The sequence below is a fragment of the Rosa chinensis genome, chromosome 2 (genome assembly GCF_002994745.2).
Source record: "Rosa chinensis cultivar Old Blush chromosome 2, RchiOBHm-V2, whole genome shotgun sequence".
Taxonomy (NCBI): domain Eukaryota; kingdom Viridiplantae; phylum Streptophyta; class Magnoliopsida; order Rosales; family Rosaceae; genus Rosa; species Rosa chinensis.
Window position 1 is genome coordinate 29,218,336 of NC_037089.1, and position 17,473 is coordinate 29,235,808.

The 17,473-nt window shown below is 38.8% G+C and overlaps 1 protein-coding gene and 2 long non-coding RNA genes across 6 annotated transcripts; all 3 read left to right on the forward strand.

Moving 5' to 3' along the window:
* Nucleotides 1-5,667: 5,667 nt before the first annotated feature.
* On the forward strand, nt 5,668-7,845 carry LOC112189993. Of its 3 annotated transcripts, XR_005807107.1 has the most exons (4): nt 5,668-5,690; nt 6,076-6,255; nt 6,511-6,670; nt 7,709-7,845. It is a non-coding gene; the product is annotated as an uncharacterized LOC112189993 (long non-coding RNA). The 3 variants fall into 3 exon arrangements; XR_005807105.1 differs by lacking the exon at nt 5,668-5,690 and having other exon boundaries at nt 5,699-6,255; XR_002932160.2 differs by lacking the exons at nt 5,668-5,690; nt 7,709-7,845 and adding an exon at nt 6,881-7,227 and having other exon boundaries at nt 5,699-6,255.
* Nucleotides 7,846-8,524: 679 nt separating this feature from the next.
* LOC112189995 lies at nt 8,525-9,987 on the forward strand. Its single transcript, XR_002932164.2, has 2 exons — nt 8,525-8,790; nt 9,722-9,987. It is a non-coding gene; the product is annotated as an uncharacterized LOC112189995 (long non-coding RNA).
* A 2,784-nt stretch (nt 9,988-12,771) lies between these two features.
* LOC112184411 (60S ribosomal protein L13-1) lies at nt 12,772-14,955 on the forward strand. 2 transcript variants are annotated; one of them, XM_024322667.2, is made up of 5 exons: nt 12,772-12,904; nt 13,320-13,435; nt 13,530-13,663; nt 14,326-14,484; nt 14,576-14,955. In XM_024322667.2, exons 2-5 carry the CDS (start codon nt 13,327-13,329, stop codon nt 14,795-14,797), a joined length of 624 nt encoding a protein of 207 aa, XP_024178435.1. In that variant the 5' UTR covers nt 12,772-12,904; nt 13,320-13,326; the 3' UTR covers nt 14,798-14,955. The 2 variants fall into 2 exon arrangements, with proteins under 2 accessions (XP_024178435.1, XP_024178436.1); XM_024322668.2 differs by having other exon boundaries at nt 12,834-12,904; nt 13,312-13,435.
* The last annotated feature ends 2,518 nt before the right edge of the window (nt 14,956-17,473 follow it).

Here is a 17,473-nt window from a genome sequence, read left to right on the forward strand (position 1 = left end):
TGCTCAGCAGTTTCCCTTAACTCTTTAAGGGTGCCAAATATGTTCATGTCATCGACATAAACCGCTACTATTGCAAATCCAGAACTTGTCCTTTTAATGAACACACATGGGCATAGTTCATTGTTGACATATCCCTTACCAATCAAGTAGTCACTTAGACGGTTATACAACATCCGTCCGAATTGTTTCAATCCATGTAGTAAGCGTTTCAATCTTATAGCAAACACGCTCCGTGGTTTAGAGCCACTTGATTTGGGTAACTGAAGTCCATCTGGGACCTTTATGTATATCTCTATATCTAGATCCCCATATAGATACGCAGTAACCATATCCATAAGCTGCATGTTCAGTTTTTCAGAAACTACTAAACTGACAAAGTAGCAGAACGTTATGACGTCCATTATGGGAGAATGGGTCTCCTCGTAGTCGATTCCAGTGTGTTTTGAGAAGCCTTGCGCCACAAAGCGAGCTTTGTACCTTACAGTCTCGTTTCTCTCATTATGCTTTCTAACAAATACCCATTTGTGACAAACTAGTTTGGTGTTGGGCGGTATTGGTACAACTTTGCCAAATACCTTTCTTTTCGCTGGAGAATCAAATTCTGCCTAGATCGCATCTTTCCATTTTGGCTAGTCAGCTCTACGTTGGCATTCATCAACGGAACGTGGTTTTATGTCATCAGTCTCAATAATCTCACGCGCCACTGAATACGCGAATACATTATCAATGATGATGGAGTTTCTTTTCCACATCCCATGTACACTACTGTAATTTACAGAGATCTCTATGTTCTTAGGGATAGGTTCTGACATTGAGGCGGCCCCCAATGATGTCTCTTGGACATAACCATAATTTGGAACATTCTCATGGGACGGATTTTGAGTATCGATGATCAAAGGATTTGTTTGTGCCTCATTCGCTCTCTTTCTAGGGCGAGTATCATTCGAATCAATTGGTCTACCATGCTTCCTCGCAAGACCTGCGGCCATAGACGCCACATCATTGCCATTCTGGGCAATGACGCCATCTCCTGGTGTCACAGGAATGGCGTTATGTCTAGTATTCGGGACATCAATCCTTGCAGGTACGTTTGCAGCAGGTATGTGTGATCTCGTCACTTTGGCAACATCAGAGAACGCATCAGGCAGAGTATCTGCTACATTCCTGGAGCTTGATTATTCTTTGCACTTCGAGCTCTTACTGTGCTATACGGGGATGAGATGAGGCATAGTGGGGACAGACCACGACAATTCCTGTCATTCCTGTTAAATATTTGTGTTCTTATCTCCCCCTAACGATGGGAAGACTGTCTCATCAAAGTGACAATCTGCAAATCTAGCGGTAAAGAGATCGCCTGTCAAGGGTTCAAGATAGCGGTCGATAGTTGGAGATTCATAACCACCATAGATGCCCATTCGTCGTTGTGGACCCATCTTAGTACGATGTGGCCACGTAATTGGCACATAAATGGCACACCTAAAAATGCGTAAGTGCGAGATATCAGGCTCGTACCCAGTCACTAACTGTAATGCAGAGTAAGATTGGGTTGCAGTAGGTCGTAGACAAATTTGCGTTGCTGCATGCAATATTACATATCCCCAAGCAGAAACAGAGAGATTGGTGCACAAAACCAATGTCCGTGCCATCATCTGTAGTCGTTTGATAGCGGCTTTTGCAAGACCATTTTGGATATGAACATGGGGAACTGGATGCTCTACATCAATCCCCAGTGACATGCAATAATCATCGATCATTTTCGATGTAAACTCCCCAGCATTATCAAGTCAAATTGACTTAATAAGATGGTCAGGGTAGTGAGTCCGTAGAAGGATAATCAGGGCGAGGAGTTTAACATAAGCAGCATTTTGAGTGGACAACAGCGCGACATGTGACCAGCGTGTCGACACATAAACCAATACCATAAAGTATTTAAAAGGTCTGCATGATGGTTGAATTGGTCCACAGATATCCCCTTGGATTCTCTATAAGAACAGAATGAGTATTTTGAGATCCTTTGCGTAGGACGGTCTCGGTCCTAATTTCCTGAATGAACAGGCTTTGCAAAATGAGCGAGTGGCCTTAGAATCAACCAATGAGAATTTTGGTTGGGCCTGAGCGTCTGTAGCGCTATTAGAAGCAAAATGTGTGACTACATCACCCATCATGGTGTTGGAACCATGAAAGGTGGCATCCATGGCGTCTTGACCATGAGGAGGGATATCCATGGCGTCATGGGACTTGGGCGGCCCTATGGCGTCCCAAGACAGCTGCAGCACCAAATGCTGCTGTCTTACTAAGTCCTGGAATCAATTTTTGCTTCTTCTCACTCTGAAGAATGGATGTCCGTGTAAATTCTTTAGTATACATATCATCATATCATGACCAGGATGTCCTAATCGGTCATGCCAAAGCCAATATGTGTCTGAATCCAAGAGATCTTCTCTTATGACATTATTGGATTCAATTGGTTGAATTGTAGTGACATAAAGTCCACTAGACTGACACATAAGCTTCTCTAAGATGCTCTTACGTCCGCAATCATTAGAGGTAATGCAAAGGAACTCTTTTCCGTTCTCAGTATGCGTTTCCGCATGGAATCTGTTGGCTCTTATATTTTTAAAACTCAATAAAGTTCGATTTGCCGTAGGAGCGTAGAGAGCTTCTGCGACTTTAATCAAGGTGCCATTTGGCAATAGGAATAGAGCCATTCCATGTCCTTGAACTAAACCTGACAGCCCAACCATCGTAGTCACAGAGGAATGTGTAGGCAACATCTCTAAGAATAATTGCCTATGGCGTAGAATGGTGTGTGTAGTCGCATTATCCGCAAGACATAGTAGTTCTCCAGAATCCATTCTTAAAAGAAAAGCTCGTAATTAAAAGGGAGTCATGAAGAAAATAACTCAACTTTTATTAATAAGCCAACGGGATTACATCATTGTCTCTTTTACTTAGTGTTCTAAAAAAGGGTCACCTAGGCGCTGGGCGGCAGCAGACTGAGGCGAGTAACTGCTAATCGGTGGACTTAGGCGGGGAGGAATTAGGCGGCTTCCTGGGCGTCCGTCTGGGCGGTCTTGCCGATTAGGCGGTTTTCTTTCTGTTTTTTTTTTTTTTTTTGTGAGACATAAACTCCAAAACAACAATATTTGATCCCCAAACCATTCAATTCCCAAAACTGCAAATAGATCATATTCGCTCTCCCCACCGCGCCTCTGCTCCACGTCTCCACTGGAGCTCCTCCCGAGCCACTGCAACTCCCCTTGAGCCACCACAGCTTCCCCCCAAATCAAGATCTTGTAATCTGAGAAGTGAGAACTGAAACCTTGTTTTTGTAGAGTTATTCATGAGGTGATTTAACAATGAAAAAGAAGAAAAATATGAGAGACGGTGGAGGGTGGTGGACTGGCAGCTATGGGTTTTGCGCGAGATAGGAAGAAAATTTCAAGAGAGAGAGAGAGAATGGTGGGGCTGCTGTTTGTTGAGAGAGAGAGAAGATAGATGGGCAAGTGGATGTATAATTAAGAAGTATAATTGAATATGTTAGAAGGCGTGTCTTCCACTCTTCCATGATTCCTATATTAATTATATAAAATATTGAATCAATCAAAGAAGAATGAAGATAGAGAGGGAGAGGGGAGGAGAGCAGGAGAAACAAAGATGACTTTTTTTTTTGTCTTTCACGGTTCTGTTTTTGAAGTCCACTTCCCTATGTTCCCTCTTTTAATATTTGTGGGCACCGTAATCTTGAAATAAAATATAGTTTTATATAATATCTTATTATTATTTTTATAAGTTATAATATTATTCATTTAGAAATTTTATATATATATATATATATATATTTTTATATGATATAAAAATAAATAAAAATTAAAAAAATATAAAACCGCCTGGACACCTAGGTGCTCTTCCCCAGCCCACCGCTTGACTAGCGCCTAGCGATTTTTCTAACCTTGCTTTTACTAGAGAAAATCTTATCCAAAAACTAGCTAATGCAAAACAATAATAGTCGTTTAACTTCTTTCGGTAATTCCAACGCAAATGTGACCAAGTAAGTAGAGAGATGTCGGTGGAGCAAGGCTCTCTTAAATACCACTAATCTCAAAACCTTCCTAGACATCATATTTCTATTGAGTATGCCTACTTTGAAGAAAGATTAAAGTATTGACATCTACTACAAAAATAATATGGCAATTGCCTACATCTCTTGGAAAATAAAAAGACTTAATCAAAATCGCCAGTTTCTGGGTCTTGATCCTTAAAGTCTTCCACCCTTAGATCGAGATCGCCATCTTGATCTTCTTGTTCCATGTAATTTGCCTCCCTTGCTTCACGATACATCTTGTATGCGTTTGCAACATTTTGGGATGTTTTACACGCCCTTGCCCACATGTCCAAGTAGTCCACATCTAAGACAAGCTAGCATCTTTATGGTTAGGTTCCCTTGATCGATGCACTTTAGAAGCGTTTTGGGGACAGTTTCTTTCCTTGATGGCGTCACCACCATAACTGGAGGCTTGGCCTCTCTCTCTTCACACGTTTACCACCACGGTACCGTGCACGCCTATCTTGGCGGTTTCCTTCCACTACTACACAAAGTGAATCAGACGACACGTAACAGACGACATACGACATTTTGGTGTCGTCTGAGTTAGTCAGACGACATGTTAGTTATATTTGTTGTCTGTTCTCAAACTCAGCCAACACATTGTAATCAATTGGAATTTGATGAAATTGACAACTTTAGGACAACACTTACTAGGACATATGTTGTCTGAGAAATCAGAAAAAAAAAAAAAATTAATTTACATTTATTTTCTAGCCAAAACACAAATCCCTATCTGCTCAATTCCCTCCCTTAGTCGTATCAAAACAAAAAACTTCCCTCCTAAGTTGAAAAAAATTAGGTCATTCTCCCTCCCTTTCACTCTCACCATCTCACCAGCCTATCGAGAGTGAAATCGATACACTCTCGCTCTCACTCTCACTCTTAGTCCCAATCTCTCTCGCTCTCGCTCTCACCTCTCACTTTCGCTCTCACTCTCTCTCTCTCTCTCCGCCGGTCCAGCTCAAAGTCGCTACTTGGTCCGGTAGTTTACTCTCTCCGCCGCCTCAGCTCGAAGTCGATTTCAATTATCTTGAGAAGCCATCGCCGCCACCAAGATCTCTCTCACTATCGCCGCCGGTCTCGGGATCTCTCTCACTATCGCTGCCGGTGTCAGTGTCAAGAAATATAAAGAGCCTCCTTCTTCTATTGGAGATGCCTCCAATAGGGTTCGTTCTCTTCTCTCTCTCTTTCTGTTTATGCCCTGGGGCTATTGTTGGTTACTTTAATCAGCGATTGATAAGCTTCCTTCTGTGTTTGTATTACTGTTGGGGCTTAAATGGTTCTGGGCTTAATTCTAGGTCATTCAATGACCAGTGGGATTTCTTGTTTAGGCGTTTTAGCTTTAGATTGGTATATTCTGTGCTAAAGCTGTTGGTTTATTTGCAAACAAACAAATAGATTAATAAAAGGGGCGATACAGTGGATGAGAAGATCAAGAAGCTTGATGTTGAACTTAATAGATACAGAGAGCATGTCAAGAAGACAAGGAGCTTTCAGCAAAAGTTGCCAAGATTGTGGGAGCGACTCCCATTGTTGCAGAAGATCACACTCAGCCATCAAAATCAGCAGCAGCAAACACTTGGTAAGTTGATATAGCTGAAGTCATTTCCTTTTATTAGTCATTTGTTTTCACGTTTTTAGCAACAATTATCAATTTCTCGACTTTTACAATCTGTGAAAGCGAAAGTTTTTGTTATTTCTTTCTTTTGTTAATTGATACTTATCTGATTCAATTCTTCATGTATGTAATTTGGTTTTCTTTTGTAGTCTATGCTCTAGCTTTTCAATAGCTCCGAGAACCAAACTTTTTTGACACTCTCAGAGAGAAAGATTGGGTTGGGAACAAATAGAAAAGAGATGTTTAGTCTGCAAACATTTATCTAAACTCTAAACCCTATTTAATCGATTTCCCAATTTTAATGTAAAATTTGGGGTTTTGATTCTTTGATCTAATATAAAATTTGCAGATATGATATGCTAGAGTTTATATATGATTACCACTACATGAAATTGTTGTGGCTTTGAAACCCCCAGGCCTGAGTTTTCAGGGAGGATACCCGAGAAAGAGAAAGCTATATTAGGCTTATCGTGGACATGTTGAAAATTGTTGAAGGGATGAAGTCATTCAGTCTCCGATCAATATGCAAGTATGTACCACCCACCACTAACTAACTTTGTAGACATTATTTCATTTTATACTAAACATTCAAAGATATCAAATCTTCCTGAGTTCAGACTTTTTCTAACAAACCTTTTAGTACAACTTATTTAAGAGAATGATATTCCCATATTCAGTTGTTTGAATTTTTATCTGCTATTAGAATCATTTTAGCCTTAGTTTGAATTTTTATCTGGTATTAGAATCATTTTTCTGCTGAATTTTTGTTTCTTTAATGGTGTAGACACTTGAGATGCTGGAGAAGGAGGAGAAGCTCCTTGGCAGCGTTGTAATAAAGAAACACTACTGTTTCTATGAGTCGCATTTGTAATTGATTGGGGGTTCTTCAAAATTGAATCCTAAAGACGGTCTAGAGACGAAGGGGGAGACTCTTGGTGGATTGGGTATGTCAGTAGCTCCTAAATTTTCATGTTTTTACTCAATTGGGTTATGATCATACAATGAATGCTATGTAAATGAAGGCCCCATTAAAATAAAATACTGCATTCTTTTGTAGAAGTAAATCATACGCCTATTTCAGTGGTTGTACAATTGTGTACTTGCATTTTACGGTATAATATATGTTTTTGAAACTGTTAAAAATGGTGCTGCAGGTGTGCACTGAAAATGGAGCAAGGCCAACCAGAGGTGAGCTAGGTTTTGAGTTCTTGGTGAATAGGAGTGGGCAGCCTTATCTGATTCAGACAAATACCTTAATCAGGTTCTTTTCTTCCTTTTTCTTTTGAGTTCATTAGCATGCATCTATCTATTTGATTACCAAAAAAATTGAGCAAAACGATGAAGGAATGGGAAATTCAATTTGAATTCTTTTTCATCATAATGTATGAAATTGTAGTCTTGGTGTTGTACATTGATGAACTGTTGCACAGAGAATAATGTCTAGATATATATGTGAAGATAAATTTGGTGAGATTGTAGTCCAATACACTCTCTATTGGTAAAGGTGAAGATGTAACAGAAAGAAGACGAACATAAATAAGCATCCCAATTAAATCAAAACAGTAATGATAAAAGAGTGTAAAGCAAAGACATTATCATCTTTCTATTGGACTATTGGTTTAATTGGGTTTAATTGTGTCATTTTTCATATATTGGCATCTTTCTGCTCCTTCACATAGACAAGCATATGTTTATGTGGAACTTCTCTTTTCATTTTGTTGTTTTAAAATTGATATGAATATGGAGCTTCTGGTGAGAATGGGTGTTACTAACTATATATCACTGCATTAAACTACTTTGAATCTGAGATGATATAGGAGCAGATTGCGAGCTTGGAGTTGAATTAATCAGTCTCAAGTGCACCTTCAAATATCTTTTGAACTTGGTAAAAATTGAAACCAACAAGAAGGAGACAGATTAGATTAACAATTACTTTGGATTTACTTTCTAATTTGAGTCACACACTATTTCTCCATTTACAGGTACTGCTGGTAGAAACATTCACAATCAGGAAGAATTTCCAGGTCGTACAATGGCAATTATTTTAAGTGTTTCTGCAAATTTAACTCTCGATTTCTCAAATTTCTTTGTTTTGTTTTTGAGCTAGAATCGAAGGAGAAGGGCAATAATGAGCTAGGGGAATCCTTTTTTTCTTGTCTGTTTCATTTTACATCAATTATTACTTGAGGTATTCCCTGTTTTGCTGTGTTATTTCTGTTTTAAGTATATTAGGATATAGCTAGTCTCTTCAATTTCTATATGTAATCTAATTGAGATTTTTTACAGATAAAGAAGTATTCAATTTGCCAAAACTTCAGTATCTGTAACTGTACTCATCAAGTATGTGTGAGTGATTTTCTGTATGTAATTAAACTTAAAAATATTAAAGTTTCAGTCTTTTCAACTCTTAAACAATCATAGTTTTGGTTTATGGCAATCCAAGTTTCTTTTGCTACTGAAGTTAGACTTTTAACTTGAGAATCCTAAGTATCCTATAGCGGATGTTCAGACTTTATCTACATCAGTTTGGGACATTTTAGTTATTTTGATTTTGAATTATGTTCAGTTTTTGAGGCTGTTTGTTACCTTGTGGTCATTCAGGTTTTGCAAATTTCGGGACAAAATTTTTTGGGAGATGAGAAGGGTTGGATGCCGACTATAGTGAGGGAGGGAGACGGGAAAGAAGAAGAAAAAGAGAGACAGGGAGAAGAAGAGAAGAAAGAAAAGAAGAAGGGGGAGTCGGATCGAATAAAAAGAAAGGGAACAGGGAGGAAGGAAGAGAAAAGGAAGAGAGAAGAAAGAGAAGAGAGGGAGGAGGAGAAAAGCAAAGGAATCAGGGAGAAAAAAGAAGAAGAAGAGAAAAGAGGGAGCACGGGAAAGAGAAAGAAAATAGGGAAAGAAAAACAGAAGAGAGTAGTGATCTGTTTATGATGGGTTTGGATTTCAGAAGAAGAAGAGAATGAAGATTGAGATGATTTTGGTTGTCGGCTGTACAATATAGCAATGGGTGGAGGTTTTGCCATTCGTTTTTGAATGGGTGAGGAGGAAGAACTAGTTTAAAACGGTGAGTGACTTTTATATCTGAAATTATGCTTCTTTTTTTTTAATGTTTTTTTTTTACTTTTTTTATGTTTAGACTCGTAAGAGTAAGCGATTGTTCAGTGAACCATGTTCTGATTTCTCCTAGCACTTATTTTTGGGAGTTTGGGCACTCTGCTATTATCGCTCTTGGATTTTAAAAGGTCTTGCAATTTGACTTTACCAACTAGTTTTGAAAACCATTTATCTAGTTCTTATATCTATGTCCAGTTGCCTAATTGTTTAGCGGAGAAAGTTGTTTTATTCCTTGTTTGGTACCTTATTTTGTGTTCTTTTAAATATCGAAAAATTGGTCAGGGCTAGTTGTTTTGGTATGCTGTGATATTCTGGAAGGCAAACTGTGTTTGGAAGGAAGATTTTGGGGGGTTTGGTGCATGATAAAGTTTCTGAAATTTTCAAGTCTCTTGGACTTGGTTGTTCCTACTTTTGGTTCTGCTCATGAAACTGAAAAGTTAAATTGAGGTATTTGCATGTGTGTATTTGATTGAAAAAAATTCATAGTGGAGATAGACTGCTGTTTGCCTTTACCTTCTGATTTTGGTTGCTATCGTTTTACATGTCTTTTGGTGAATATGTATATATATCATTTTGGTTGATGTTGGTTGCTTGGATTATGTCAGGAAAGTCCAAAGTGCTTGAAATTTTGGTTGCTCGAAAATTTGGTTGTTGTTGTTTTGCATGTGTTTTGGTAAATGTCATATATTTAATTTTGGTTGCTATTGGTTGCTTGGATTATGGTTATTGAAATTTTGGTTGTCATTTACTAAGTGGCATATATGTAATGCTCAAATTACAAAAAAATTTCAAGGTTGGCCAGAATACATAATGCTCAATGACAATTATAGATTCTTTTCTGCAATTTTGTCCATTACTAAGTGCAAACCCTTTTGTTTCAGTGGGAAAGAAGAGGCAAAGAAGCATATCCCAAGAAGATATGGATGTGGTTAGAAATGAGTGGACAAAGTTTGTGGTCAAGACATATATGTAAGCATTGTACTTGGTACTTGGGTACCCATATATTTTTTTAGTTCAGTTGAGACCTTGTTCTTTAGATTTGGTTGGACATGAGTTGATGCTAGTACTTTGAATTGATAATGTAAGATTTGTGAGAATGATGTATGAGAATGTGGTAAATGAAATTGGAACTTCGAATTTCATATCAGTCTATTTCCATATCAATTGGGCAAATTCGATTCCAACAACATATATAGGATTAGTAACTGTTGTAATGCAAAATATCACACAACACAAGTCCAAAAAGACATAACACATTGTCTGAGGAAAATTTAGACAACATTTTTATCTAGCAACTTGTCATCTTAAAGCTATTCAGACAACATCGGCGTCTAGAAAAGTGTGGTCTGAGGTTCATTCAAGACAACAAATTCATCAACATCAAATGTTATCTTAAATAACATTCAGACAACATTAGCATCCTCAAACTTGTTTTATAACATTAATTCAGACAACAAGAAAAATAAAATGTGTGGTCTGAAATTCATCCGGTACAACACATGCATCCAAGAGATTGTCATACGAATTGAATTTCAGACAACACCGAAATCCAGATAATTTTTATCTTAGATAAGATGCAGACAACATAAGGTAATCGGAAGTGTAGTCTGAGGTTCATGCAAGACAACACCATTTCGAGCAAATTGATATTTGTAATGCATTTGACACGACATCTGGTAATCGAAAATGCTTGTTTGATGTTTACTTCACACATCAAGTCTCGTGCAATATTGTCGTTGAAGATATTTAGGAGACAACACCAGCTTGGAAAGATTGTTGTGTTTGGTGAATTTCACTCAACACCCTTGCAGTAAGCTGTGTCTGAGTTCATACCCGACAACAGACTACTGTCATGAATCGAAATTTGGTAAATTTAGACAACACATATTTAGATACACATGTTGTGTGAATGACCAGAGAGACAATTAAAAAAGAATGTTGTCTGATGGGGGAGATCAGACAACACGCCAGTTTACAACATCTCCATTTTCATTCAGACAACAGGCTTTTGACTGTTGTCTGATTCACTTTGTGTAGTAGTGTTCCTCTTTAGGACGAGAATTATCCCTATCCTTAGGGTTTCGCTCCTTGCGATCTCTCTTAGGGGCGCGACTATAATTAGACTCCGGAATTGACTTGGCTCCCACGGGTCTAGAGTTATATGTTATCGTACTTTTCAGCCACGTTCATGGCACCAATAAGCTCATGAAATCTTGTGATGCGTCTAGCATTGACATCAATCTAATAGTTCTTGGCTACCATCAATGCAGAGACAGGGAAGGTAGAGAGAGTCTTCTCGATCAACATCGTATCAGTGATTTTCTGTCCACAGAATTCCATCAAAGACTTAATACGAAGTACTTCCGAATTGTAGTCAAGTACAGTCTTGAAATCATAGAAGCGGAGGCTATGCCATCTCGCTTCTAAGTCTGGAAGCAAAGAGTCACGAATGTTGCCAAAACGTTGCTTGAGTTCTACGCATAGTTTTCTTGGGTCTTCCTTATTGAGGTACTCATTTTGGAGCGCGTCATTCATGTGCCTTGTCATGAGAATGATGGCTTTAGCTTCATTCGCCTCTCTCGTAGCTCTATTTGCTTCAAAACCAGCAGCTTGTTGAGGAGTAAGCACGTCTTGACTTGGCTCTTAGATCGTACTCAGGATCCCATTAGCCTTAAGATGCTGGCGCACATCACGGACCCACTTGTGGTATCTTGCGCCTGTTATCTCTAGTGGAGCGAAGCTCAACTTGTTCATGTTACTCATCCTGAAAAACAACAAGAAAATAGGGTTAGTTTCATAGCGAAATAGGCTACCACGAAAACAATAAAAAATTTTGAGCGTAGTCACTTCCAAGAAATTCAATTCCAAGAGTGATTGGATTAGATTGAAACAATGATGTTTGTGGTCGATCGTTTTTATCTCAACAAACTCTAAGTTTGGAGGACTCTACAAGCTCCAAGCTTGGAGTGAGCACGAACCCCCACAGTTCGGCTTTTTGGTCTCCCCTATGAAAAAGAAAATGGGGGTAGAAGAAGGGAGGTTGCAAGTCCCCGCGAAAAAAAAAAAAAAAAAAGAATGAAAAACTTCAAAAACAGGAACTTTAATCTTAAAAACTTACTTATTGATTTGAGGCTTGAGAACACGCGTGTGTTGATGCAGGCGTGCTGGAAAACAGGCTGCGTGGATGTGTGTGGCAGGCGAGCTTTGGGTGAGGCTAGCTGAACGCGGGAGCTGCGGGGGTAAACGGCGGGTGCTGCAGGGGCTGCAAGGCTACAGGGCGCGCACGCAGGGAGCAACGAGTGTAGGGGGCGTAGGAGCTGCAGGGGCAGCGAGTGAGCGTAGGGCTGCGGGGGCAGCAGATGCAGGGTGGGCTCGCAAAGAGTAACGAGCGCAGGGGCGCGAATGAGCTGCGTGGGATTTGGTGAGAAGGGTTTTAGGGTTTTGGTTTTTAGGGCTAGGGTTAGGGCTCGTGCTGATAATGTGTTATAGAGAAACGGGAAATGAGAGAGAATTGCTGTGTGTTCTCATTGATAATATGGGCCTCTTCATATAGAGAATTATAATGTATAGAATCTGAATTGTACAAGGAAAGGTAATTATACAATCAATGAATATCTCTAAGATTCTCTGAGATTATCTTTAATTAAAACCCTATTACCACTAGGTTAAGTAACCTAAAGTTTGGGCTAAACACAAAGTAGAGATTTACTTAAACAATCCTCAATTTATCCTGAATTCTAAGTGTCAAACCTCAACACTCTTCCTAATTCCATATTAATTTCATAACTACCTTACAAGTCGATGTCTAAATCCCTCTATTCAACTATTGGGGCACGACATAAAACGACATCACCTAATACTCATGCGGGTACAATCGGAATTTCGATATTTTCAAGGTTTCATTGTCGGGTCAAGGCTACTTGTTGTAAGGCCCGTCTGCGAGGCCCAAAGTTCCACTCCAATAAGACTCTCATAAATTATAAGAACATAGAAACCCTAGAACCAGCTCCCTCTTTGCGCCGCGAGAAGAAGAAAGAAACACAGAGAGACTCCATTTTCTTCAGGTATTCGCTTTCTTTCTCTTCTCCTCTGTTTTGCTTCTCAATCGAATCGCTGCTTCATCCTTCTCTGTCTTCGTTTCACCTCTGTTCCCTCACTCCGTATTTCTCAAACCCTTCATGAACTTACTGTATGAACTTTCAAAAATTGCATACTGAAAAAGATTGAATTCGATGTAAAGGAAGAATCTTTTGGTCTTCATATGGATTGCAACTGATAAAGTACAGAGAAATTAACCCCATTTATCTATTTTTCGAAGATAATTTACTCAAGACCATAATTTGTTATTTTGATTTTCCGAGCTGATTGTTCATCTCAATTTAATATCTAGATATTGGAATTCGAAATGGACATGCTTGAGATTAAAATGAATTTTTTTTTTTTTTTTGGCATTGTTTGCTGATGTGAGTAGTTTAACAGGTAAGCCATGGTGAAGCACAACAATGTTATTCCCGGGGAGCACTTCAGGAAGCACTGGCAGAACTATGTCAAGACCTGGTTTAACCAACCCGCAAGGAAGACCAGGAGGAGAAATGGTGAGTAGCGGGCTTTGTTATATTGCATTTTTCTGTAATTTGATGCATCTGTTATTTGGCTGAATTTAATTTGTTGTTATTGTAATATCACCAGCTCGCCAGACAAAAGCTGTGAAAATCTTTCCTAGGCCTACTGCCGGACCTCTCCGTCCAGTTGTTCGCGGACAGACATTGAAGTATAACATGAAAGTCAGGGCTGGTCGCGGATTCACTTTGGAAGAGTTGAAGGTTAGTTTCCCTGACCTATTCGGATTCTGCATTGAATTAAGTGTAGAGATTCTGGGCCATCGTTAACCACTGTTGCAATTCAGTTCTCTTAGTGGTTGCTTATTTTGTGTTAGTGGAGACTTCTACTTTTATATCAGAATGCCCATGAAGTCACTGAAAAGTTTCTTGCGTATTGTCTACTCACCCTTTACAGCGATTGGATGTTGTTGACCTGAAATAGGATGTATGTGTGATTTTCAATATGAGTCTTCTAGAACTGGAACTTGTGTTTCTTGTTTGTATTATACCCCAAAAGTGGATAAATCTGATTGTTACTGTATAAGATATAATAGGATTTCCATTGACCTGCATGAAAGCTGCTTTTGTTCTGTATTTGCCACTTTAGTATTGCAGAGATTAGGTGGTGTTGTACTTAGTTTGTATATTAAGTCTTCTAAAGATTGTTTTGTATTGCCATTTCTCTCACTTCTTCTGAAAAAGTGATAGTTCGATTGACCTTTATTTTTGAAGTACCTCCTGTTCTATTGATGGTTATGCAATTGATAAAACAGTTTTCAGTCTTAAAATAAGTTTTCCTTAGTTTTGGTGTATTTAGTATTTGCTCCTGATCTCATCACAAGCATTTTTGTGTTATGGGATTTAACAAACCCTTCTTATATCAGGCTGCTGGTATCCCAAGGAAACTTGCACCAACCATTGGAATCTCAGTTGATCATCGTAGGAAGAATCGTTCTCTTGAGGGGTTTCAAGTTAATGTGCTTCGTCTGAAGACATACAAGCAAAAATTAGTTGTCTTCCCAAGGCGTGCTGGCAAGTTTAAGGTAATGTAATTGGTTGAAGTGGATTAGTTCAAGAATGATTGTTGGCTAAGTGTGTGATTTCTCAACTATGTATGTACTTGCTTTGCTACAGGCTGGTGACTCTGCAGCAGAGGAACTTGCAAATGCAACCCAGGTCCAAGGTCCTCTGTTGCCCATCCAACGCGAGAAACCAACTGTTGAGCTCGTGAAGGTTACTAAAGATTTGACTGCAGTCAAGGCATATGACAAGCTTCGTGTGGAACGTGTGAATGTACGTCATGTTGGGGCCAGAGCAAAGAAGGCAGCTGAGGCTGAAAAGGAAGAGAAGAAGTAGAAATCCTTTTTTTAATATTTTGCAAGGTTTGGTTATGTTTTGCAAGATTTTGCAATTTAAGCTTTGACCTATTTACTGTGGATCCATAAGTTTAGAATTTTGTAATGTCATCTTTTGAGTTTTTATTTGAAAATATGATGAGAAATTAGACGTTGATCTTTTTGGTGATAAAATTCAGGCCATTTGCAAAAATCATAGTTCTTCCAAACTGAAAACCAAGTCATCCCAAATCAGGAAAAAGGAAAGAATAATGCTCAGTGATTGGTTTCCAATAATTGAATAGGACAGGCAGAATTTCATTTTCTGTCGTCAACATTTGTAAGACAATTTGTTTTCATATTTTACCATATAATTCAATTCCAAATCCAATTCCAACGTATAAAACACAGCATGCAGACATTCTGTGAGATTTTAGACAAGCATTTCGACGTTAAGGAATCAAAGGTGTTGGACACCTTCAAAATTGTTCTATGATACGGGGCGCACCTTGCAAAGTGCTTACCGACGAATGGATTACATGCCTGAAGATGCTACTATAGTACAACTTGAGACGGAAAATGTAATTTGGAATGTCTAAAATAGAATCAGACAAATGTGAAGGTTACTTTGTAGCCTAAAATGACGTGAAATATTTCGCCCTGATGCAAGACAACTACGTTGATTCATGAATCAGCAAAACGTTAAACCAAGTAAAGATCAAGTTATTCAGCAAGAGTACACAAAAGACAGTTCCAAATAAAACATGCCAGATAGTTTCTACTCTTTTCTTAATATTAGAAACATGAAAATCCTATGGATAGAAATGGCGATTCAAAAACCAAATTGGATAGGTTAGGCGCATTCACCTCTAGGATTAGAAATGGAAATTCATAAACAGACTTGAAAGGTTATGTATCAACACATTCTACCTAGTCTGCTTCTTTGGACACAATTTTTCTCAGTATGTCATCCTTGCACTGGTTGGCCGTCATGTCAATAAAGATGGCATCTGAACAACATAACTTTGAACAATCCCGCCTAAAACTTGCAATTACCAAATCATTATCAACCTTCTTGAGAGCTGCAGCAAGTGCATTCACATTTGAACTCAGAGAATTATGAGGTGTACAACTACAATCCTGCCTAAAACTTGCAAACACCGAATCATTATCATCCTTCTTGAGAGCTGCAGCAAGTGCACTCACATTTGAAATCGGAGAATTATCCCTCCTAAGGGAATCATGACTCCACCCCCTCCTAAGGGTGTCAACAAAGTCACAAGGCAACTGCTCAGCGACATAGCTCCTCCCCAGAAAGTCAAAGAGTGTATCCAAAGACAAACCAAAGTTCACATAAAGCAAACATAACAGAACAACCAATCGAAGGATGTATAGCGGATAATGCTTCTTCCAGTTTTTGTCAGACTTTTCAAGCCATTCAATCATATCCTTCTTTTCCGATATACAGTCATTAATCGTAAGTTCAAGGATGCCTTCGAGAGAAGGTGATCGATCTTCTTCCACAATGAAATTTAAGCGGCTATCTTCATCCTGGGATATCAGCCATTCAATAAAGCAAGAACTTGTAGTAAGAACATAACCTTGAGTAAGAGCTGCCCAAATCAGAAGGCGTTCCAGAATATACAAGAAGCAACCAGGTGACATGTAGTCATAAATAACCCTCCCGTTGACTTTAACTTCCTTACGGAATGGCAACATAATACTCACGTAAATAATTTCCCCACGTCCAAAAGTCTCGCAAAGAAAAATAATGAAGGCCCTCAAATTTGAGTGGGAGTCTAGCTTTTTGAGAAGCTTAGCATATAGTTCGCTATTCAGCTTACCAGTCCCGAGAATGATCATTGCAATCCTTCCAATATCCCCAAAAGACGGCTTGTTCTTTGACCGGGTATATTCAAATACTACTTGTCTCAGAGCATTCTTTAAAGCATCAGTTCTTCTAAGAGAAATCATACTCTCTCTCAATGAGTTCCTCCCATCTAAAGGAAACATGTAAGACACCAAACTCTCAGTTGAAAAAGTTACAAACCTCTGTAGTGTTATGGTATCTTGATGCCTAGGCTTCAGACATTTGGAATCCACAAGATACACTGCAACATCATAGATCAAGGTAAGGGACTTGCTTTGGAAGAAGGCTGAATCAGAATTCTTGACAGGGAACTTGTAAAGAGCTTCAAGCTTTTCCAAAACCTTGATTCCAACAGAGATCATTTCTGAACTCCAATATTTCTGCGCAGCTGAAATGAGCTGCTGACCATCAATGGAGACCAACTTCCCGTGATTTTGGAATTGTCTTCTTTCCAGACATCTTACCCAATCAGCACGAGGGAGGAGCAACACATAGACTGGATTCAGATCATGATATAGCCTACACACACCTAAGCAAGTTAAACAACACTCTACATATCCCTTGCATTCTGGAGTTTCCAAACATCGCACAGATTCATATATGTGAAGAATCTTCTCCTTCCAAAAATTCCAAAAGTATACCAGTGAATCAATGGAAACCTGATTTTTAGATATTTTCTCTTCTGACTCCTCTACAAGATCACCAATCAATTCTTTTTCCCATATATACTTATCAGTTCTTTGAGAAAGATGTGCATCCAAAATTTTTCGAGCAGATAAAACTTCCCCTCTGATACTCTGGTGTCTCTGAGAAGAATTCAATTGATTT

Bases quoted from the DNA above. Each gene is read 5' to 3' on its own strand.
- LOC112184411 (XM_024322667.2), top strand. From the start codon at position 13,327: ATGGTGAAGCACAACAATGTTATTCCCGGGGAGCACTTCAGGAAGCAC. The intron at 13,664-14,325 runs GTTAGTTTCCCT...TTCTTATATCAG, and splicing joins TCACTTTGGAAGAGTTGAAG to GCTGCTGGTATCCCAAGGAA. The intron at 14,485-14,575 runs GTAATGTAATTG...GCTTTGCTACAG, and splicing joins GGCGTGCTGGCAAGTTTAAG to GCTGGTGACTCTGCAGCAGA.